The 24229-nt window shown below is 41.5% G+C and overlaps 1 protein-coding gene across 5 annotated transcripts in view; it reads left to right on the top strand.

Annotated features, from left to right (window-relative positions):
• Window positions 1–606: 606 nt before the first annotated feature.
• Window positions 607–24229, top strand: part of CCNT2 (cyclin T2) — a 29779-nt gene continuing 6156 nt past the window's right edge. For 2 of the 5 annotated variants that reach the window (XM_027695883.1, XM_027695884.1), the window contains exons 1-9: window positions 4271–4482; window positions 5205–5286; window positions 11711–11839; window positions 12555–12615; window positions 13605–13667; window positions 19906–19951; window positions 21257–21420; window positions 23156–23226; window positions 23457–24229. The exon at window positions 23457–24229 is cut by the window's right edge. In XM_027695883.1, coding sequence (XP_027551684.1) covers window positions 4283–4482; window positions 5205–5286; window positions 11711–11839; window positions 12555–12615; window positions 13605–13667; window positions 19906–19951; window positions 21257–21420; window positions 23156–23226; window positions 23457–24229 — 1589 coding nt within the window. In that variant the 5' untranslated portion in view covers window positions 4271–4282. The other 3 variants (XM_027695886.1, XM_027695885.1, XM_027695887.1) reach the window with 3 other exon arrangements.

The following is a 24229-nucleotide window of genomic DNA, read 5'->3' as shown; positions in this document are numbered from 1 at the left end:
ACCCTTCCCATTCTCTGCCCCACCCCAGGGGTGAGCAAGCAGCTGCTGGGGCTGAGATGCCCTCTGGGGTTAAAGCACAACACTGAGCTCTTCCATTTGGATTTTTACCATCTTGTTCCTCCAAATATATTCCATAAAAGATTAGTGGACATCAGAAGTTGAAGTAGTCAGCAAGTCACCGGTTTAGAATACCAAGTTTTTATGTAAGACAAAAAGAAGACCTAGAAATATCTCTAATAATATTTATTGTCCTCAGGTTCACAAGACTTCTGTTGACCTTTTTTATTTAAATAGCCACATACAAACATTGAGCTACTTAAATATATGATTTTTCAATCAGATTGTTTTAATTAAATTTCAAAGTAGAAAGGCAACTTCGTTCTCATATAATCTTATTTCCCTTCAGTGGATATGACTCTCGCAGATGTTTAAATGGATTTAAGAGGAAAATACACTGTGATTCTTCCAATACATTTTAATTGGATTAATTCTTCAATTTTTTATGAATGAAAAAAGTTAAGCTAGTGAGAATGCAATGTTACATCTTTGGGGACCAAGGTCTGAAACCTCTCCAATAGCAAGAACAGTATTTAATTACCTTAACCTGTGACTGAATGGGTGATTGCAGCACTCTGCATGGCAGTTAATTAATGTGCATACCCTGCATAAATCATATTCATTATGCACTGTCATTATTTAATGATATTCTATTTTTTCTCAATGTGTTAAGATTTTTAAGATAAGGATATATATAATCTTCCCTACATCTTCCTTTTCTTTTCATTAACAATGCTAATGTAAAATTCTAATGACAGTCAGATGAGAACATTCTTAATTCTCCTCCACCAACTACTGAAGAAATAATAAATGTAAGTTGAACACCCAAGCTCCATGAGTTTTATACAGTGTTTTAAACAATGAGGTAAAACATTGTACTTTGATTTTTACAGACACAAAAATAGGAAGGCAAAGATCAGCTCCAAATTACAACAGGCGCTGTGACTGGTTGGGGACCTGGATCCACCTGGGAATGAGGTTGAGGCTTAACAATATCTGTGTAAAAGTAACATTTGGTACCCTGTTGTCATTTAAGGGTGAAATAGGAATGGTCAAAAGGTTTAGAAAGTGATCTTAATTCTTTAAGGCAGCTAATGTGTAACATGGGAGAGATTCAGACAAGTTGCTGTTCATTACAATGCGAGCATATGCATCTTCTCCAAGTGTTGGAGAATAATTGCCTCGCTGGAGCTGCTGGTCTGGAAAGACACAAGGTATCACTAGACAGCTTCAATTCTGCCTTTTTGGCACCAAATTCCTGAGAAACATTACCTGCATTAGTTAGATGCTTATATAGGTGTGTTTATCATACACACCATACACAGACCTGCGACGTGCCAGAGGCTTCTTCCTCCAGAGAGAGCCTGGAGTTTGATCTAGGCCAAAGTGCTGGTTTATTATGACTGAAAAGCCAAATTGCTCATTTACCACCACTGACATACCAGACTTCTCCCCTTCCCCCTCCTGCCCTGCTGAGGGAACTGCCTCACACCACCATGGCCACAATACAGGCCGGAGGAGTGGCTCGAGAGCTGCTTGGCACAAAGGGACCTGGGGGTGCTGGTGACAGCAGCTGAATATGAGTCAGTGTGTGCTCAGGTGGCTGAGAAGGCCAATAGAATCCTGGCTTGTATGAAGTATAGTGTGGCCAGCAGGACCAGGGCAGTGATTGTCTCCCTGAACTCAGCACTGGTGGGGCCACACATTGTGTCCCTGTGTCCAGTGCCGGGCCCCTCACTTTAGAAAGGACATTGAGGTGCTGGAGCAAGTCCAGTGAAGGGCAACAGGGCTCGTGAAAGGTCTAGAAAACATGTCTGATGAGGAACAGCTGGGTGAGCTAGGGGTATTTAGCCTGTAGAAGAGAAGGCTCAGCGGGGTTTTCATTGCTTGCTGCAACTCCCTGATGGGAGGTTGTAGTGAGGTGGGGCTTGGTCTCTTCTGCCAAGCTTACAGTGGAAGGACCACAGGAAATGGCCTTAAGCTGAGACAAGGGAGATTCAAACTAGATTTCTGAAAAAAATGGTCACTGTTCAGATGGTCAGGCATTGGAATAGGTTGCCCAGGGAGGTGGTGGAGACATCATCCCTGGAGGTGTTTAAGAGGAATCTGGCTCTGGCCTGGGTGATGTGGTTTAGTGGTTTAAGGGTTACAGCAGCAGTGCCAGGCTGAGGGTTGAACTTGATGATCTTAAAGGTCTCTTCCATCCTTGACAATTCTATGATTCCATGACTGTTGCTCATTTTAGAAGCTCTCTAAACACAGAGTCTGGTTTAGAAAGGTGACGCTGTTTCTTCTGCACACAGTGCAAGATGGAGATGTCTACAAATCAAGCGCACCAATTATCAAGACTTTGAACTATTCATATTTTCAGCAAATGAAGGAATTAGTGTTCATTGGCTACAAGTTATATAGTTCTCTTATAAATTAGTATTCTATCTTCCACTGGCAATTATTCTCTCTCTGCTCATGCTCATTATTCCACATGCTGAGATTTTTCTTCTTTTAGGTCTGTGGGTCTCTTGGGTCTGTGAGTTGGTGGTCGCAGATCTCCCCCTGCTGGAATTACCTTGTACCCCATTGGAGCTGATTTCAGCACAGTTGCTGAGTTGGGTTTACCAGTTTCTTCCTTATCTTGGATGTTCTGCCAGCTGCCCTTGTAGCCCATAAATTCTGCATTCTTTGTGCCCAATATTAGGGGTACATCCTTCCTCCCAAGCTTTGTTAACCCACCCCTAGGTCTGAGGTCACTGAAGTACGTCAAGCCCTAAACTTTAACGAGGCAATTCCACCGATGAGTAATTTCTTTTTCCAACACCTGGACATCACTTAGAGCTTGTTATCTTTTGTTTTGATGTCGGGGTTTAGAGATGTAACAAGGACTGATGGTATTTGCAATGGAACATACCATAGAATTTACATATTTACATATTTACATATTTTAAAGGGACTAACAAAGCAAAAGAAAAAACAATGAGGAGGGGAACTGAGGCAGCCAGCCAAGCACTACCCAGTACACTATTCCCCTGCATAACCAGGGGAATTGTTTTGAAGAAGTTCTTAAGGTGGTCACTCAGAACACTGGGGGCTTGAGACAGAGAAGACCAGCAAAGACCTCTGATGAAGCTCCTCCAAGACCTTACAAGGATATGTATATATAATAGGTGTTGGGAAATGTCATGCATATGTAACAGGAACATGGGGAAGGAAAAAGGAGAAATTGTGTAACGTTGACATATAAACTGCAGCAGAGATACCTCGGTGTGGTGTGCATTTTGGCTAAACGATGACCAACGCACCCAATGTCTTGACTTTTAAAACTCACAAATGGGAGTCTTAGAGGTTTCTTTTTAAGCGCCACTTTTATGCGACAGTTTCACGGGTTATATCTCCCTTAGTGTTGATTCGGCTTGAAAGCATTTGTGGTGGGTTGACTTTGGCTGGACGCCAGATACCCACCCAGCCGCTCTATCACTCCCCAGCTGTAGAGGAGAGGGAGAATAAGATGGAAAACAACTTGTGGGTTGGGATAAGGCAGTTTATTGAGGCAAAAGCAGAGCGAAAGCTTGCACGTGCAAAAGCGAAGCCAAAAATAATAACGTTTATCCTCTACTTCCATCAGCAGCGATGTCCGGACACTTTCCCGAGAAGCAGGGCTTCAGCACGCATAGGTTCCTTAGCAGGCAGCCACTGGAGACAGGGAATGCTCCTTGCCTTAGCTTTTATGTCTGAGCTGATGTCACACGGTACGGAATATCCCTTTGGTTTGGGTTGGGTCAGCTGGCCTGGTTGGGTCCCCTTCCCGGAGGAATGTTACAGTGCTGGTGCTGTGCTGGGCGGGAGCCAAAACCCCGGCATGTTAACGACACCCTTCCAGCTGCCAATGCAAAGCACGGCATTGTGAGGGCTGCTACGGGGAGACTGAACTCCAGCTCAGCCAGACCCCAATACAGCATACAGAGATCAAACAGCAAAGAACATGTTTTCTCAAGAACGTTGTTACATATTCCATATTTTGCAAGGACTCTGTGATTCCACGACCCCACGCATCCTCAGCAGCCACGGCCGCCCCCCCCTCCCCGCCCCTCAGGACACGTGACCGCCGGGCGCGCGGCCGCTCTGCCGCGACACTCTATGGTTGGCCGCGGGCGCGCGCGGGGCCGGCGTTCTCGCGAGATCGGCGCGGGAGGCGGCGGGCGCGGGAGGCGGTGGCGGCGGCGGAGGTGTCATGGCGGCGGCGGGCGCGGGCTCCGCCGGGGCCGCGGCGCGGGGCGGCGGCGGCTCCTCGGCCGCGTCGCGCTGGTTCTTCAGTCGCGAGCAGCTGGAGAACACACCCTCTCGGCGCTGCGGCGTGGAGGCCGACAAGGAGCTCTCGTACCGGCAGCAGGCGGCCAACCTTATCCAAGACATGGGCCAGCGCCTCAACGTGTATCCGAACGGTGCCGGGCGGGACGCGCTGAGGGCGGCGGGGGCCGGGCGGGGACGGGCGGCGGGACACCCTTTCCCCCGGTGTGGGAGCCCTCCCTGGGACCCCTCCCGGGCTCCCGCAGCCCCCGGCCGACGCTCCCGGGGGATGGAGCCGTGGCCTGAGGCACAGAATGGGAGGAGGAGCCTGCGGGGCCCCCGCGCCGCGCTCTTTGTCGGCGGGCGAGGGGCCCGGGTCTCCCACTGGCCCTGCCCGCCGCGGGTGGGTCCCTGGCTGCGGGTCTGGGCGCTTATAAAGTAAAGCCCAGTGCCCGCAGACCCATTTTCCACGAAACGGGCGTCTTCTCCGTCGCCTTCTTTAATGTGATTTTAAAAAGAGCGAGCCTAAACCCTCACAGTGCCTGCTGAAATAGTTGACTTGGAACGAAACAAAAGCACTTGAGACGGTGTTTCAGCGCATGTCGCCCATTGATGAGTTTTCATTCAGCGGGTGATTGGCGAGCCTGGTGTAGGAATCTCCACATGGTCTGCGGAACAGATGGGAAGGATCCGTGTTAATATCGGTTAAGTGTGTGTTAATATCAGTTCAGTTCTGAAGAGTCCTTAATCCATTTTCGCCTGGAGACAGCATGTTGAGAGCAGTGATTGATGTGGAAAGTCCATCGCCTTCACATCTTGTGAACAGTTTTCTCAATATGTAGTGTTTCCTTAATTTAATCTACCAGCTCTCAGCTTACGATAAATACCGCAATTGTTTACATGCACAGGTTTTATATGCATCATTCCTTCACGAAATTTAATCGAAATGTAAGTATGATTTCATATGTGGTAATAATATGCCGGTAATTTTGTCAGTCTGACTGAGAAGTGTTGCATGCAAGAGTGTAACGTTTGGTTTGTTTACAGGAATTGTAGCTTCTTATCAGTGAATTAGAAGCAGCAATGATACTTCTTTTCAACTCTGAATTACCTTAACTAGTGGCAATTAGATTTTATCTTCTGCCACGGAAATGAAAAAATAGGCACCCATCAGCAAGCACATTTCAGATGTGAAGAATGCATTGAGACGTTTTGGATGTGGCTGGTGCCTCTGTGCTGTAGTTTGAAAGGCTGATGTGTAGGAACACACGTTTTTCTTGATGAAGTCGGTGGAAGTCCTGGCATGGTGTGTCTGACAGTGATAATGTGGTCACGTGTGTATCCATATGGATTATGTGTCTGTTCCTGAAACAGTGTAAATTCATTTAGCTAGTCTAGTCTTAAGTGGTGTGGTGATAAGTCATATCAGGCAAGAAAAATCTTAAAATCTGGTAAGAGAATGCCAGCTCTCCTGTTTTAACTAGTGACCTGAATATGCTGACTCTGAACACAGAATTGTTATAAAGAACAGAATTCTTCAGTAAAAATACTGGCTGTCATGGAGGAATTCTGTAACAGGTATGGAACTTGAGATAACAACCTGGAAATGTCAGGCCTCTTTTTTATGTCCAGTACTGGCTGCAATAGTTAGGAAAGTAATAATATAGTGTTCTAAGTGTTCTTGGGGGTTTTTGTTTGTTTGCTTTAAGCAAGAACAGTTAATAATGGTCGTGGTACATCACTAAATGGTGAGGATGAGTTTTCTTAGATCTTTTAATGGCAAAATAAGCAGATGGAGACTGTGACAGGTGTTAGGTCTAGACCAGAGCAGACCTTGATCTACCAAGGGGTAAAATCATGCAAACCTTGCACTGTCTGCAGTTGGGGCAGGTACATAGTGGGGTGCAGTGAGAGCCGACTCAGCTCTTTTGTCTGGCATGAATTTATTTGCTGTTGTTGGCTGAACAAATAGGCATCTTATTTGGTGTTTGTTTGGAAATACATATTTCAGAAGTGTATTACATTATTTTTTGTGCAAAATCTGAGATAAATTCAAACTTTCAGCAGCTTGTTACCAAAACTGCAGTGTTGATCCATAGAAGCTCCTGTTTCTCCCCACTATGTACCTGCCCATGTAACCTGTAGCTGGTGGAAGAGGAGCTGGTGAGGCATCCAAAGTTTTCTGTGGCTGTGGGTGGCTCGTGGACTTGATAAACTGGGCAGAGCTTCTTGGAATGGAGAGATGGCTCTGTGCAGAGCTGATTTATTTATATATAGACCTACATACCTCTTATATCACCTGCTAGAGTGTTTGTTCTGTCACCTGGTAATCTAGGATAGATTTAGGCAGCAAGAAGCTTTAGTTGCTGCGTTTGGTTTTTCACTGGATACTGGTAAATGACAGTCACTTGGAACTGGAAGCACAGCAGTATTTGGATGTATAGTGCCCTTTATATGAAAACTATGCCTTAGGTTATACTTAAGAATGTTAACATTCACTGATGAGCTATGGCTGAATGCCATGGAAACTGCAACTGTTACAGGAGGGGGGGAGTGTATAGTTAAATTAATTCTCAGGTAATAGTATTCAAAGTTAAAGGCAAGTGCACTGCAGGTTTTCACTCAGTATTCTTGCTGAACTCCTTTTTGTAATTCTCAATGAGTGTCAGGCCAGAGAGTGGCTTTGTGTGTGTACTGATGGGCAAGTGCATTTTCTTACTCGCATTCCTGTGGGGTAATGGGGGTGGGCTCAGTGAATGGAGTCACTCTGCAAATACTCCCAAACCATCTGTCGGGTTCTCTGTAGGAAAAGCAAAAGCCAAGGACTGTAATAAATACTTAATATCAAATCTCCAGAGTACTTGGCAAGCTAAAACATATAACAGTATTCACCACCGCAAGAAGAAAGTAACCCATAGAAATTAAGGTACTGGCACTTTTGAAGCTAAGACCTAGCAAAAATTTTCTATAGTGTAAGCAGTATGTCTCTAGTATTTCTTTGTTGTGTGCACGGGGTGCTGTTTATCCATGGCAAGAAGGAATCTGAAGGCTGGAGCTAGAAAATTAGATGGCCATTAGTCAGAATGCCTTATGATATTCTGAGCTGAAAAAATGTGGCCTGTGTTTTATTGGTAGATTTATGTTTTCAGGCAACTAATAAGCACTTGTGTATTTATCATCATGTGTAATTGCCAGGTTATACAAATATATCTATATGTCTTATATATGTCACATGCACTTAATTGTTAATAAACAGGCCTTCTAGTGGAAGCTCAGTTACTGAATGGCTGTTGTCTTAATTCTTGTTTTTCCTTCAGTATAAGTTTCTGCTAAACAATTTTACAGGCTTTCAGGAGTTTGAGCCATCTGTGAAGAGGGAATAGAATTCCCAACAGTATCTTCCCTCTGTGGAGCCACAGGGGTGGGATCTACGAGTTAATGTGTTAATGTACTGCTCTGATGACCAAATGGCCCTTTTTTGGTGAAGTTACTGTGGGCTGGCAAGTCACTTATCAATTGCTATGGATTGCCTACAAAGTACACGCAAAAAAGAAATTATTGAGGTTTTGATGTTGCAATCAAAGCAGGTTAAGACCTTACAAGGTTGCTGTGCCCCACTGATAGGGTGGAAACTTTACCAATCCCAGTGAGCAGAATTGGATGCCCCTGGCTGTGCAAACGACAGGAGTTACTATGAAACTCCTCAGCATTAGTACAAATTAATCTTTCAATGTTACTGTTGACCAGGGCACAGTAACTTTGGTTTGCTGAGTATAAAGTTGGTCAGTGTTAATAGTGGGATGGGGATGAAGCTCACTGGCATCTTATAGGCAGTACTGGCCTGGCTGTTATCCTTGAAATTGTCTTGAAAATTTAAATTCTTCTGCAAATACTGTTTCTATAGTATTTGGTGTCTCATACTGTTATGTAGCAAATAGTTCTTTTAGATGCATATTCTTCAGTACACTGTGATTTGAAGAACAGAAAAGGGGGAAAAATCCTTGGTATGCTGGAAATGAGAGGTAAGGCATCCAAATGGTAGCTGTAGTTTTTAAATATAATCCTTGGAAATGCCATGTGGAATACAAAACAACTAGTTGAAAATATAGGTGATGTCAAGGGGGTTCTGTGACATGCAGTGAACTTAGTGAAGAACCTAAAGAAGGCCGTATGAGGAATTTTTTTCCGTCAAGTACAAGGTAGGTGAGTTGTGTAGAGGGAGTTTTGTGTCTCATCCTTCTCTATTCCCTTCCTGTCTCCTGTGCAAATTGTACAAATCATCTTGTACAAATCCCAGCATTAAACAGTTGACTTGGCAGTTATGCAAAGTTCTTAAAACTTTCATAATACACGTCAGGCTTTAGTGAGGCTGTTTTGGATCCTTCAGTTCTGGTTTTAATCTTGCAATTTAACATATTTGCTGCTTTTAAGCAATGCAAGCTCCTGCTTATAATAAAAAAAAATATCCCTGCAGCTCTTTGTGTTCGACCTTGAAAACCCTCTCATAGACTGGAACCACTCTTAATGTCTTAAGCTAAACTGTATCAAATCTAAAAACATACTATTATTGGCATTAAAAGGGAGAGGGAAATCTCAGAAAACTATGTACATGCTACATGTGTATTCTGAGATTTTTCTGAATGCCTTTGTTTTTACACTATGTCTTGTATTTTGTTAGTGAAAAAGGACTTACAGCACATTTACCAATGAAACTTGCTGTAAAGTGCTCTTGCATTGTCTTAACAAGTCCCTTTTGTTTTGGGATTTTTTTTCTCTTTCAGTGGGACTTGGTTTCTGAGATTCTCAGCTAGTAAAAAATTGGATTTAATTTCATAAATCATGTCTCTTCTGAAGATATTTCTCCAAGTCTTAAAGACTATTTTGGGTGCATGGTAGAAAATTACTTTAAATTATTTTGGTTGATGTCAAATTAAGATGTTTATATATAGGAAGCTTATCGCTTTGTCAAATATGTGTCTTTAATTTTGCCTATTTGTTCTACTTTGCTTTTTTTTGGCCATTTTTGGGAATTGGAAATGAATGAAAGCATTGAAGTAACTTTGCCAGTTATACACTTAGCAGGGTGTGTCGTCTTCACTGGAGACAGCATGTGTGCCAAGTCTGAAATTTTATTAGGATGTCTATTTTCTGAATAAATACCAAGGAAGATAAAAATACTGACCTACTCAAAACTGGGAGTGAGAACCCTTGTCCTAAACAAGACAAAGATCTGAATTCTTTGGCCAGAAGCCAACACTTCTTTTTGAAGGAAATAGATAATTGGGCTATACAAAGATTTTTGATGAACCCAAGTTAAATGACAGTTAATCAGCTTGACTTAATCAGCCTCCAGAACTGTGTTTTATGTAAGGTCTTGGAGATCAGGAGTTGTGTGGAGACTTCTTGGCCAGAAGGGATCCATTTCAATAAACTAGAAGATCTCCTGAAGTCAGGCTGATGAAGGTGCTTTTTTGGAATGAAGTAGAACCTTGGTGCAGTCAGACACAGAGTAATAGTGAGTGACAATTTGCTGATGATTCAGCTGTGTGGTCAGTGGTGACTTGGTTCAGAAATGCCTCTGGGAGATGGAGATGTTTTCAACCATGGAGGTTGTTGGAAGTGGATTTTTCAGAAAGGTAAATTGTGAAAATTCCACATATGAATAACTATACCCAGAAACTGTGCAGGAAGAGACCTGGGCTTATATGAGTGAAACAGCTCCACATGAGAGAGCTTTGCCTGGGTTGTTGCATCATTGGGCTGGAGTTTGTCTGCTCTGTAAAATACCTTTCCATGCCATGTGTGCTGGGTTATACATGTGTGTGCTGCTGCACATCTTCTGCCCTTCAGAGCTGTTGATACTCTCCCTTTCTCAACTCCAGAAAGCCTTTCCATCATTTGTTCATTTGTAAGGCTCAAGTTACAAGCTTCTTAAAAAGAAAACGGGGTTTTTTCCTCCCTTATAGAAGAATTTATTCCTTGTGACTTGTTTTGGGTGGGTTGGGTTTTTCAGAGTGCTGGATTTTTCATGGCACACTTTTACTCATCAAAGGGTATCTCCTTCCCATGGTGTCAGTTTTCAAGTCTGCCAACTTTAAAGTTTTTTTAAAATCCAAGCAGGCATTTCAAAGTGATTTAAGGATGCAAAAAGTACTCCCTCAATACATTTGAAAGGTTCTAAAATTTCATCCCTTAGATGCTCAATTCTAATCAGTTTGTTGCAGTTTTTCCATGTATTGCAAATCTTTATGCCAAATACTTCATTCCATGAAACAAAGGGCTGCTTGCTGATAAAAAGAAGGCAAAGCTGACTTTGGGGGAGGATGCCTCCTAGTCAGTCTAGTTCTGTTTGGGCACTGAATGAGAAATCCAATACCTGCACTACTTGCACCATGCAGTAATTAAATACTCAGCAAGCAGCTGCTTCAGTCTGAATAAATGCTTTATACTGGCTTAATTTTAACCATTTTAATCAGCTCATGTCTAGGTGATTTCTACTGCCATTTTAATTCCTCTTTAACATGGGCAACTTTTGCATACAAAGAGGACCTAATTCTTCAGTCTTTTGTGGTTTGCTGTGTTCTGTGTCTGCACACATCTGTCACTGTAGTGACAACAAGCATCAAAACTACTTCATAGCTCCTGGGTGATACTGAACTGCCAATGGGAGCTTTGCTGCCAGCTTATGACACCTAGAGTTTTATATAAAATTCATCTTAAAATGTAACGTGTACTCTTTACTAACATTTGATATAACTGATGTTTTATGAATCCTTGTGCTTTGTTCTCCAGATACTGCTGGGTGTATAGTAAAGTTTCTAAGAATACATGTATATATATAAAGTTTCTTTTACTTGTACAACCAGTGTTTATATAACAAGCTGTTTTTATTAAAGTTCTGTGCAAAGTTTCTCAATCTTTAGGAGAATCAAATGCTGGCAGAACTTGTGATCAGCTGTTTTGACTTTTACTGAAAAGATGGTGTAATGACTCGCTCTGTGCAAGAAATTGGATGAACTTTCTCACAAAGTATATTTAACTTGAAACAGCCTGTTCTTGTGTGACTAACTCTTCTGGACCAAATTATTTTTTTTTTATGTTGAACTAGAATTAGTTTGACCTCAGACTTCTTACTCACAAATGTAATTTAGCATTTGCTGCTCCTTCCCTGTGCTGCTGGGAGGATTACATCAGTTATAAAATAAAACATGACTAGTTATATTTTTGTTGCCTTGCATGACTTCAAAACTGGGGAAAAAAAGCCACAAATCCAACTTCTTAAACTTTTCTATTTATTAGTTTAGACTCTTCATAAAAATTCAAATCCTGCTTGTAAAAAGTTAAAAAGTACTGATGTGTTTTTCTTCTTCAGATAATGTCTCCTACGGCATTGTTTTTGGCTGCAAAAGTGGAAGAACAGCCACGGAAACTTGAACATGTTATTAAAGTAGCAAATGCCTGTCTTCATCCTCAAGAGCCACAACTGGATACAAAGAGTGATGTAGGTGGAAGTCATGGTTTTAAAGATGATCAGATGACACTTCATCTTATGATCTGTGACACTGTCTCACTGGATTATTGCTGTCTGCAGTCTAGGAAAAAGCCTTTTGTTTGTACACCATTTAAGTCTTTTGTATTACTTAATGCAGCGTAATTAAACACTCGTATTTGTTGTTAAACTTGAAAAGATAGCTCCATCTTGAAATTGCATTATTTCTAAGGCTTCCACGTGTAGAGTAGAAGACTGGATGTTTAAATAAGAGGTTTCATATGTGATTCTCTGAGTGACACAGTTTGTGCAGAGCTCTGAGTTCAGGACTCTGTCTCTCAGGCAGAGGTTCACTGTGCCCTCTTGGCTACATGTGATATAGTTGTCAGCTGCTGCCTCTGCTGTGCATTGCTCCTCCTTTCATTTGTCAAAGTTTGTACAGCTTCCACTTACTTGGGAGTTCACATTATCTTTCCTGAGCCACAGGCCAGCTGAGCATCTCCAGCTGTATTTTTCAAGTACTTGTAAAATGAATAACCTGCCCAGAGATACTCAAGTTGTTTTGCACTGGGAAGCCTTTGTAATTCTCACCGTGTTCTGAACTGTCAGTTCTAACTGGGCTGGGTCCTGCTCTGGTGTTGCCAGTACCGGTGTTCAAACAGGCAGCATGATTGAAATTCTCACACAAGGGATTGCTGCTCTTCACCTGTTTGCTTCTCTGTTTCAGGCTTACCTTCAACAAGCCCAAGAGCTGGTTATACTTGAAACGATAATGCTTCAAACTTTAGGTATGTCCTAAATATCTCCTGTGCAGCCAACTAACTATGAAGGAGTAATGGGACCCGAGTAACTGGATTTTTTATGTGCTCTTGATACACTAGAATTTTACTGTGTTCGTGTATAACTTCTGACCCGTGAATTTAGTTTTGTGTTAGCAGTTCTGCTGTGTTCACTTTGGAGAAAAACAGGGGCATCTGTACTTAGGAAATAGATTTTTCTGACAGTTTGAGTTAGAAATGTGTAGGCTTCCAAGTAGATTTTACTCCAAAGTAGTGATTACATTGATATTTCTTTGTGTAAGGTAACACATTACTCTGGGTTAGCTCTGTGTGTGTGTCCTGAAACAACCCATTTAATGGTTCAGATGATTCCCAAATTTGAAATGGAATGTTCTGCTAAGAAATTCTTCTGACTTTAGAATACCTTAGAGACAATTCCTGCTAGCAGACCTGAGAACAGAGACTTGCTCAGATATTCTTAAATACCACTTGGAGTATATTGTTTTTAAAAAAAATAGCTCACAGTAGTGACCTAATTCTTAAGATAGTTTCATAAACAAAGAAAGGTTTTTTAAGTCACTGACCTACAAATTGACTTAATTTGTAATTTCATAGCTGCAAATGGTTTTAAGTCCTAGAAATCAATTAATAAAGTGTGTGCACACACACACGTCTGCATTACAGTTTTTACTGATTTACTAATGTGCTAGAAACTATTCAGATATGTTCAACCTTAAAAATCAGTAATTTCCCAGGTTATATATATATATATATATACAGGCGTTGAGGTGTTCTCCTAATTGATCATGAAGTGGCTATACCATCTGCCATTCAAAAGTATGAAAGGGTGCAGAATAAAAGGCAGTTAAATCCTGCTACTTGTTCTGCAGTGCAAAGTTTTAGTAAGTATTTTAGGTCTGTGGGGAAGCATAAGGGGTTTGGGTTTTTATTTTACAGATGCAAATGTATAATTCTAAAATGTATTTGTAACTCTTCAGGTTTTGAGATTACCATTGAACATCCACACACAGATGTTGTGAAATGTACACAATTAGTGAGAGGTCAGTGACTTTTAACCACTTCTGTAAGTCCTTTTTTACCTTTCTAGTAAAATTTGAAAGTAATGTTCTTTGCGTAATGTGATCTTCACCGTGTTATTTAAAGAGTATGTTTAAAGCTAGTTACTAAAAGCTTGATCTTAAACCTTTAGAGATTAAGATAAAGAGTCCAGTCCTCTATCTTTCATAACTTTTTTGTCTTCTTATAACATTTGATTTTAACAATACCTGTTCCATGTGTTCTCAAGCGACAGAAGCAGTCAGTAGTTGAGAAGTGGTTGGCCAGCTGCTTAGTATTGTTCTGAGCTGATTATTTTCACTCTGAAGTAGTTCTACCAAGTGAAGTTTTGGCTGATGGTAGTTTTTTGGTCTTAGTGAATCTTTTTAGGTAATGAACTGAGGGGTAAAGAGAGTGCATGGCAAGTCTCCTGTCACATGCAAATACTTAGAGATGTGACTAATTGTTTTCCTGGAGCCTGGTGTACTTGTTTTGGATGGTAGCACAAAACCCCAAACCTTTGGTTAAACATATCTAACTTGTATGCAGCTTAATGTGACTGGCAAGAAACCTGTTTTGTTCTTTAATATTTTTGTGGCTTTTTGGCATACCTTCTTTAATTCTTAAATTGGTTTCTTTTGGAGCTTTAAAAAAAAAATTTAAAAATCCTCTCATAAGATGGAGGATGAAAAAATCAGGAATCAGTTGTAAAAGCACCTAAAATAAGCTTTTCACTTTAATTATGTTCCTTAAGTAAAAAGTGTTTGGGAATGATTAGACCATGGCTTTTAGTGTTTAGCCCTTGGCTGGTGTTGCAGTGAAAAATGCAAAGTTAAGTGCTCCAAAGTTTTTGGTGGTTTTTTTCCTTCTATAAAATATACAAAAGTTAGTTACAACTTAATCATGTTAACTAGGTTTGTTTGTAACTCTGGAATTAATGGTGTTCTTTGAAGGGAGAGTATCTCTTATTTTCAAGTAACTTAGTGGTGCAGTGTCTTTAAAGTCTGAGTGGGGCTGGTGCTGTAATTTATTTGCATATAAAGTAGCTTTATTGCTATTCTTGCTATAAGATAATGATTCTCTGCTTTCTGTCCAGATTTGGCTGTGATTTGGGGCACGAGTGTCATTACACCTAAAGCTTCGTCAGCAGCTCTGTAGAGTTTTGCTTTGGGTTTTCTTGGTCAGCGTAAATGTGGGCACATTTCAGTGTTTTGTGGGATCCCCTATGCTTTTGCTCAGTGTGTGGGGCGTGGGCAGGGGTGAAGGCAATGTTGTCCTGCCTCAGATTTCCACATTAGTGAGTGTGTTTGACTGGTACCTACAAGAAGGAAGGCACACTGCTACACAAACTGTGTTTCCTTTAGTCAGGGATAGATACCACTCTGACAGTTCAGCTCTTCCTTTTGTGTTTTGTGTGCTAATCTTTTATACTGGTAAAATTCTTACTTTGAAGGTACTGCTAATTTTTTAATTTGACATTAAAGCTAGTAATTCATGTCAGCAGACTTGAAAAAAATGCTTAGAATTCTAAAATTATATCAAGTCTTAAAATCTGAAGACTTCAGTGAGGGCTGAAAGTCCCTGTGCCTAAAGGAGTGGTGCAAAGTGAATGTAATTTGATCCTTGAAAACCTGCTCACTGAAGTAGCTGAGCTCCTTAGTGTGTGTGCGTATGCAAGCAGAATCCTTGGCAGCACATGCCCCTCCTGGGAATGGTGTAGGTTGAGAACACAAGACTTGAGGATCTAATATTTAAAAAAAAAAAGGAAGCAAATTAATAAATTAATTTAAAACATCAAGCATGAAGTCTGTAGTCATGCATGCAAGTCAGGCAAGGACAGAATAACTGCTGTCTCTTATGTGTTGAGAGAACAGAGATGGGCTTGTGGGCACAGTGATGTATCTTCAAAGACACAGTGGTGTGAGTTTAGTTCTCTATCCATGAGATAGTTATTATTGGGCAGTGTGGGTTTTTAATGTCAGTAGATGCAACACTCAGATATTTATATCTAAGTCCTGAAGCTTTCAGTGGCTAAGACTTGTCAGTGTTAAACCATTAGTGCTAAAGGGATTGACTGAGAAGTTAAAGAGAGCCAAGGTTACTTCTTCCAGTTCTGATAACATCACCTTGGACAAAAAGCACCATTTCAGAGTGCAGAGATACCCTTTTTTATTAAAGGTGATTAACTTATCCAAGACCATTGTGATTAAAACCTCCAGCTGCATGTTTGGGGAGAGAAGGGAGGGAGGAATGTGATGTGGCTGATGTGCCTCTGTTTATCAAAAGAGAGGCAGCAAAGTTAGCTGAGGTATGGGAATGTACTTAAGGACTTGGCTCAGGGTGTGTGCACTGCATTGCCATGTGGTGCCTAAACTGCAGTGCCTCAGAGGATGGCTGATTCTCTGTATCACTTTTTGTTGTCTTGCATCCAGGGTAGTGTGTTTTATGCTGTCACTGTTACCTGTATTAACCTTTAAGCTACTCCCTTTTAAAAACAAAATGAAAAACATGAAAATAAAACCCAGATTCTATTGTTCATGCTCAAAAGGTTCAGCCAAGTCCTTTGTCAGAAGACTCTCTAGTCTGGTAGTGGCACACCAGAGGTAATTGCTGGAAGCTGAAGATGAACTAAGAAGTGGGAATAGGTGAAAATAAACATAATTGCTTCAACACACAACTAAAGAAGAAGTTGAATTCTTCTCTAAGATTGAAAGCCTTTTTGAAGGCAGTGTTAGACAGCAGGGGTCATTGCAGATAAGAAGTGACTGGATGGATACATAATGACTCATGATGTTCAGGCATATGGTATCCAGTTATTCCTTCTGGTGTTCAGAGACTCCTGGGTTAATGAAATTGTTCCACCTTTACAATTTGGTCAGTAGAGCAGACGAGGAAAATGGTGTGGGCTTAGTCTTTTTTCTGCACCGTTCTTCCTCAGTGTCAAGAGACTGAGAAGAGGAGACAGGATCATCATTCCTTAGGATCCCACAGGTCCTCTAAGGAATCTGAAGACAGTGGATGTGAGGGCCTGTCAGCAAGCCTCAGTGCCCATTCCAAGAATTCTCCAGTACTGAAGAGAAGAGGAAAAAAAAACCACTAAAACACCAAAACCAGTTTTGTTGTCTATCTCCCTTGCTGGCTTCAGTGCTGGCTGAATGATCAGCAGTGAAGCTGCCCTAATGCCAAGACCATGACATGGTCCTCTTAAGCTCTGGTGCAGAATCAGTCTGTTCTCAGCCTGCTTCTGGTGAAACTTGAAAGGGAGGAATCTGTATCCTCATCTCCATCTTGGGAAGTCTTCAGTCATTCCTTTTTCTATGTTGGAACACAACCTTTTGGAACTGAAGATGGGATCTCAAGGATTTCTGGGATTGTTCTCGCTACTCTGCAGGTTATCAGGTACCTTGAACACCCATGATCCTTACTAATCTTTTGTGGAAATTGCACTGTCAAATCCTTCAAACATGCCATAGTATCTGTGTGCACAGGTACCATTGCTTAAATCAGGCTGAGAAAGACAAGGTCAGCAGAAGAGGAGACAAAAATGCATCAGCTTTTTCAGAGGGTATTCACATGAGGAAAATTTAAGTCTTAGTGTACTAAGTGGTGTGGAAAGATCTGAAACCCCAGCTGCACTCCAGCACTGCTGCAGGTGGCCTTCACATGCTGGACTTTGACCTCAGGCTTTTACAGGTCTGTTCCCAGGGTTTTAGTACTTTCAAGAAAATAAAGCCACCAGAACTGCTCAGACCTAAATGCCTACACCATGGCCTGCTCCAGCCCTTTCCAGATACAGCAGGCATCCACCAGCAGACCTCTGTTCAGAGCCTGGGGCTCTTTTCCTTTGGCCAGAAGGACTTCAGCAAGCTCCTCTCTCCTGATGCTGACTGGCTTATCTGCCATCTCCTCTTTCCGGGGAACGCTTCCAAATGTTGGCAGGGTCCAGGCATAGCCACCTACCACCCTCCTAAGGGGGACTTGGCAGTCACATTTTCATGAGTGTCCCAAAATCCAAGATAAGCTGTGTTGAAGAAAAGACTCAGATATCTTGGAATTGCAACCATTGTATGGCTCTGCCCAGTAAAAAGCATTTTGGTTTCCAGTTGGCAGTTTCTTGGAGGCGGCCTTTTGGAAGGTGTATTGGACAGCAAGTCCTGTTCCAAAATATTGATTCCAACTTCAGTGATCCCCTGCCTTATGGTTGCTTCTGCAGCAGTGGGACAGGGTGGATGTTTCAAATCCCTCTGAACTGCTAAAATCACAAGCTGGTCGTTACTGGCTGGTGTCATAGCCATCGGTCCTGCGGCTTGTGAGTTTTAAGAGCAGCTCTGTTGGCTTGTTTGAGCCTCTGCTTCAAGATGATTGGAATTTGGAGATGCACTTTTCACTACTATAATGGAAGTAAAACATGAAAATAGAGGAACCAAAATTCATTAGCTTTAATTTCTGTGATGGATTCTGCTAAACCAAACCTGTCCTAAATAGAAGAGTTTGGGAGGGATGTTTTCAGTTGTGCCTTGTGTTATCAAAGGCTTCAGTTGTGAGCTGAAATTTCTTGTTGGTTTTGCAAATGATGGTTATTTAGCTGTAAATAAGTTGAAACAATATCATACTACTTGTAGTATAGGTAAGGTATTTAGCACATTAACTTTTGATTGGGGCCAAAATGTGTGTTTCAAGATATGATTCTTTTCTTCCAGGGATGTGTTTTGATTTACTCAACTTCCAAGCTGATGTTAAATAGAAGTTTTCTGGCATCTGCTTTTCTTTCTTGTTCAAAAGGGACATTTCAGTGAGAGTAGAGATGCTTCTTGGTCCCAGTCCCTTAATACAAACATATAACTTTACAGAGTGTATAAATCATTGAAGCTCCTTTAGACATTGCTTTGATGAAAAATGAAGAGCAAGTCATCAATTTGAGTCTCACTGAACCACTGTGTATTTTCATTTGTTTTGTTATGACAGTGTCATTTCACTTCTTTTTTTGGTAATTCCACTTTACATTTCTTTAGTTGTGAGGGAGAGGCAGAGGTTATTTGGTATGCAATTACCATTATAGTTTGCAAACTAAATATTATAGTATAACACATTGTGAGTTCACCTTCTGATTACTATGGATCAGTAGAATTTGTGTGTGGGAACAGATCCTGTTACCTTGCTACTTCCACATTCTTCTGGGATTATGGCACTGCCTGGCTGTTTAGCATAAAGACAAATCTGATTTGTACTCCCTGGCAATCATTAGAAGTTGAGTTAAATCACATTTTATTATTATGCTATTTAAAAATTAAAGTTTAAAAGCTGCTGTAGTATTTCTCAAACTTTATGGAAATATTATTATTAAAATAAAAGCTTAACAATGTTCCCTTTGACATAAAATTCAACACTACGCTCTCTGCAGGTAGCACTGATTTCAAGTGATAGTGTCAAAGTAAGACTTGAATGAAGGCTGCATTCAATCTGCCTTGTGCCCAGCTATCCCATTAATGCATGTTACAGTAAGTTCTCTTACCTGAGTGAGCAGTTGGGGTGTCACTGCAGGGGTCAGCACTACGTGGCTGTAACAGCCTGAGTCAGTAGCTTTTCATTTCTGGCATGTTGCAGTCCTGTGTTTTGGTTTGGTTTTTTCCTGACTAACTAAAATGAAGTTTGTTTTCTATTGAAGCTTTGCCATAGGTTTAAGAAATGTGGAGCAAAAAGTTCTGAGCACAGTGCTCTTAATTAGAAGGAGCAGAAAACTGATTTTTTTTTTTTTTTTTTGCCCTCTAGCTTGGGGACTTGTGGTGTTGTAGGGCTTTGGGAGAGAGACATTGCTCTGGTTTTGGGGAGGTTTGGGGAGTGGGAGGGGTGTCCTGCCATGCTCAAGAGCAGGATGTGCACTGTGCTGTGAATGGGCTGTGAGTGATCTGTCCTGCAGCCCAGGGAATGGCAGGGATCACCTAGAGGTGAGGGTTGGGAAGCAGCGCTTCCCAGAGGAGAGTGCTCTCATCTTTGAGGCATTGGAGGGGTTGGATCAGCAGAGGGAGGGGCAGTGAATGGAAGGACTGGTCCAGCTCCAGTACTGAATGTAAGGGCCTCTTCTGTGTCTCAGAAAAGATTATTTTGAAGGCTAGTTAGCCAGATTCAGATCAGTTCTGTAGCAATTCCCAGCAGTGATTTTGGAAGATAAAACTGCTCTAATTTTGGAACGAACCTGACGAGTTTGTGCCGATTTTTAATCTCCCTGTTTTTCTTTTCTTACAGCAAGCAAGGATTTGGCACAGACATCCTATTTCATGGCTACCAACAGGTTGTTATCCTGAACCTCTTTGTTGCACTGTTGTAGCACACTATAGCTTCCTTTACTGCAGGGCCCCCTCCATGTGTCTTACCCTTGTTGCAGCGGGAGACTGGGCCATCTCCAGTGGTGGTTCCTTCCCGCCTGCAGTGCGGTGTATTGGACAAGGGCCTCGTGGCACAAAGGGGTTAAATGCACAATGAGAAGTGTAGTGGTGCTTTCTGATGACATTTTCTCGATTGTGAGTGCATAAATCTAAAATTGGTAGCCTGAATAGCAGCTAAAGATTACAAAGAGATAAACTTAACCTAGAAATCCGAGCATCTTGGTAAGTACAAAACTATTTTTAGTTTACACTTGTAGTTAATGGCAGTTTTCTCTTAACTTTAAATATATTGATCCAATCTTAACTTATAAAACCGTAGTGGGCTTAAGTTCTTTTCAGCTGGCTGATTTTTCTTTTTAGATAGACTAGTACAAGCCCAATGTTCTTCCTTTTAAAAACAGCTCTTTAATCTTAATATACAGTTTTAAAACTTAGGTACTTAGATAAACGTAAGTTCTAGGATTTCAGATGGGTATTGTGTATACATAGCCTGGCACAGAAAGAACTAGAGAGCAGACTTCACTCTTGATTTCTTGATTACTTCAACTTCTTGCCAAACAACCTGAAGCTTTATTTAAGAGGATTACATTATGTGTACTTAGATTTTGGGCAATATCTGCTGGTTATTAGAACTATACAAAATAAATCAGTCAATCCTGGTGGTTCCTTGATGGGCAAGATTCTGTACTTAAACATCTGTTAAGTTGTGCTAAAGCAGTGAAACTGAGCCAGTGTATTTTGTGCTGCTGCCAGCTGGAAGCTGAAGACAAGTTCACAAATGTCACAAATACAGGCCTATGAAAGCCAAGCCCACAAGTAATTCACCTGGTTCTGTGGAACTGCTGGGACCTTCTGATTGTCTCATTCAGAGACTGCAGAATCAGCTGTATGCTTTTTACTGTGGAGTTTTAATTGACCATATTATACTTCTTTCTTTTTAGTACTGAAGTACAGTAGAATAACTGTTAAATTTATTTACTGTTCATCAGACTTTTGATAGCAAAAGCAAATTAAACTTTTCTGCCAGATAAATGCCCTGCCCTTTGTTTTCTTAGGGCAGTAAGATATCTTATGAACTTATTTAGCAAAATGTTGAACTGCTGTTGCATGATGAGTTGCCTCATTCTATCTGTTAATGGTTGATTTGTTTGGGTTTTCTGTTTTTCATGTTTGATTTCCTTTGGTTCCTCATTACGAAATTTGTGCAACAGTCTTCACCTTACTACGTTCTGTCTTCAGTACAAGCCCACAGTGATAGCATGTGTGTGCATTCACTTGGCCTGCAAGTGGTCCAACTGGGAGATTCCAGTGTCAACCGATGGGAAACACTGGTGGGAATATGTAGATCCTTCAGTTACTCTAGAACTGCTAGATGGTAAGTGATACTGCCTTTCACATCTGGAAACTCAAGGGTTTATTATTCAAGAGAGATGCAAGGATTGGGAACATATTATACAGTAAGAGCTTTCAGCCTAAATTAAGTCTCACTGACTTCATGTACCATATTGTCAGGGGAAAGAAAGGGATAGGAAAGGGGAGAACTTTGGAAGACAAACTTGGGTTTGAGACCTTTAGTTTGAAGGGGCATCCTTTTGTAGGTGCAGGTCAGAATCTTGGGTTTAAATATTTTTCAGAATCAAGAATGATGGAAATGTACCAGTGCAAATTCCTGTAGTCCTGGTACTGCACTGGAGCAGAACAGTCGTTTCAGTCACAGTGTTCACAGGGGTGTACATAAAACCACCATGTTCACAAGGGCAGTTCTGCATTAACAATTTGGCATCACTTGTGGTATCTCAAATGCCTGTAAAATAGTTTTTCTTGTCAAAAGGCTTTTCCTGAAGAAAGCAAACACCCAGAACTCCACATACCTGGAAGTTTACTGTCTTTTGAAATAGCACCTATTGCAGAGCAGTCTGGATTTAAGGCCCACATATGCTGCTGGAGTGGTAGTGGGAGCTCCTGAGGCTTTCAGATCCACGTGCACTTTGTTGATCCTGGAGTGAAACGTGCATTTTGGAGTAGTGGTGGAGGTCTCCAGGCTTCCCATGGCCCAGCATGGCTCCCTATGGCCTGCTGCTTTCCTCTGCAGAGCTTTTCTTTCTTAATGGCAATTTTTGGGTTTTTTTGTAAGTGAGAAATTGAGTAGATGTCATGTGAAGCACAGAACTGGAGTGAACTTCAGAGTGCAGGTTCAAACATCTCTGTCTTAATGGGCATCTTGAAGTTGTATCTAGTTCCAACTACCACCCTGCTTCCTTCCTACCTGGCTGTGGGTTTGTGGATTTGGAGGGAATGCTGTGAGCTCATTGTGAACTTGGCTCTATTCTTCAGGCATTTATGGAGCTGGTGTGTTTGATGGACTCAGACAGACCAAAGGCCTGAGGCAGTTGTGCACTTGGGAGCAGCTTAGTTTATAATTTGTTTGTGGAGTTCTGGAGAAGCCAGTTCTTCCAGACCTGCATTCAAATTCTGACTGTACTTAATTATTTTTAGCTTAGGAGTAAAATTAAATTTCAGTGGAAAGTATTTTTATTTGCAGCTGACAGGCATGAGAACCTTTCTAATTGCAAGGATCTTTGGGGTTTAACACAACCGAGTGCTCTGCCTTGAACACCAGTTATTTCAAAGCTGTTGTTTACAACAGGGTGCTTCCAAGGGTCTGATGGTGATATCATGTTCAGAGCTGAGGTTTGTTGGAATGACTGAGACAGTGACTTAAAAACTTTAAAGGAAATTTAACTTCACACAGAAAATGCCCAGGCTGAATGGCAAGTATGTTATTTTAGGAGCTGTTGTTTGTATAGGTCCCTGTTGAAATTTTTGGTCTAACAAATCCAGGTTGTGCAAGAGTAAAAACAAAATGTAAAATTCAAACCTGTGTTTCAGAATGCTGTAGTGGTCAGAAGTCTGTTGCAGTGAAACACTGTGGTCTGTTTTGTTCAATGCTTACCTAACCATTTTTTAATAAAATATAAATTTGGATCATGCACAGGCTGTAGCAACTACTGTAAAAGCTCTATGATCTCAGACTAGGAAAAACGCTTCAAGTTTTACCTGTTTATTACAGAATCAGATGTAAAAATGTTTGTTTTTTTTTTCCTATTCAGAGCTAACTCATGAGTTTCTGCAGATACTGGAGAAAACACCCAGCAGGCTCAAGAGAATTCGAAATTGGCGGGTAAGAAGTTTTCCTGTACCAGTGTCTGGCAAGAAGAGATGAACTTCTAGGAGAACTATGAACCAAAGCAAAAAGTTTATTTATATTGTATGTGCTGTTTATTCCTGTGGCTGGGTCAGGAGGAGGTGAAACTTTGAGTCAGCTTTTATCCTCACCTCAGAGCTAAATTCCAATGGACTGTCTAAGTATTCTAAGCTGTGTATTTTCTCACTTCTTTCTTTTTTGCTTAGGCAAATCAGGCAGCTAGGAAACCTAAAGGTGATGGACAGGTATCTGAGAACTCACTTCTTGGTTCATCTTTGGTCCAGAATTCCATTTTGGTGGATACAGTGACTGGTGTAGCTGCAAACACAAGTTTCCAAAAACCATCAACATCATTTCCCGCACCAGTACCTCTGACCTCAGGAAGTATTTCTGTTCCAGACAGTCATGCACCTGAAAATTTGGCAATATTAGCTACAGGAATGCCAAGTACCTCATATAGTTTGGCATCACACCAGGAATGGCCTCAGCACCAAGAGCAAACACGGACAGAACAAATATACTCTCAGAAGCAGGAGACATTGCCTGGGAGTCAGTACAACATGAACTTCCAGCCGGGAACATCTGTGCAGATGCACTCTGGAGTACATCACAGACCTGACAAACTTGCTGAGCATTCTACTGTCAAACAAGAGTATTCTCATAAGTCAGGAAACAAACACCACGGACAAGTCACTGCTCCTGTAATAATTCCTCAGAAAATGTCTTTGGATAAATACAGGGAGAAGCGCAAACTAGAGACCCTTGAACTGGATGTCAGAGAACACTATGTAGCAACCCCAGGCGAGCAGCAGCATAAAAAGCACCTGCAGCCACAGCCGGCCAGCAGCTCTTCTGTTACATCTCCCATTAAAATGAAAATTCCCATTGGGAACGCAGAGAAGCCTGAAAAACACCTGTCTGATAAGAAGGAAAAGGGTGGCTCGCTCAAACTGCGCATACCCATCCCACCCACAGAAAA

This window comes from Neopelma chrysocephalum, unplaced genomic scaffold, assembly GCF_003984885.1.
Source record: "Neopelma chrysocephalum unplaced genomic scaffold, ASM398488v2 Primary Assembly neopelma1_103b, whole genome shotgun sequence".
In the NCBI taxonomy this organism is placed as follows: Eukaryota; Metazoa; Chordata; class Aves; order Passeriformes; family Pipridae; genus Neopelma; species Neopelma chrysocephalum.
The sequence above is the reverse complement of the archived record's forward strand: the minus strand, read 5'-3'. Positions and strand labels throughout refer to the sequence as shown.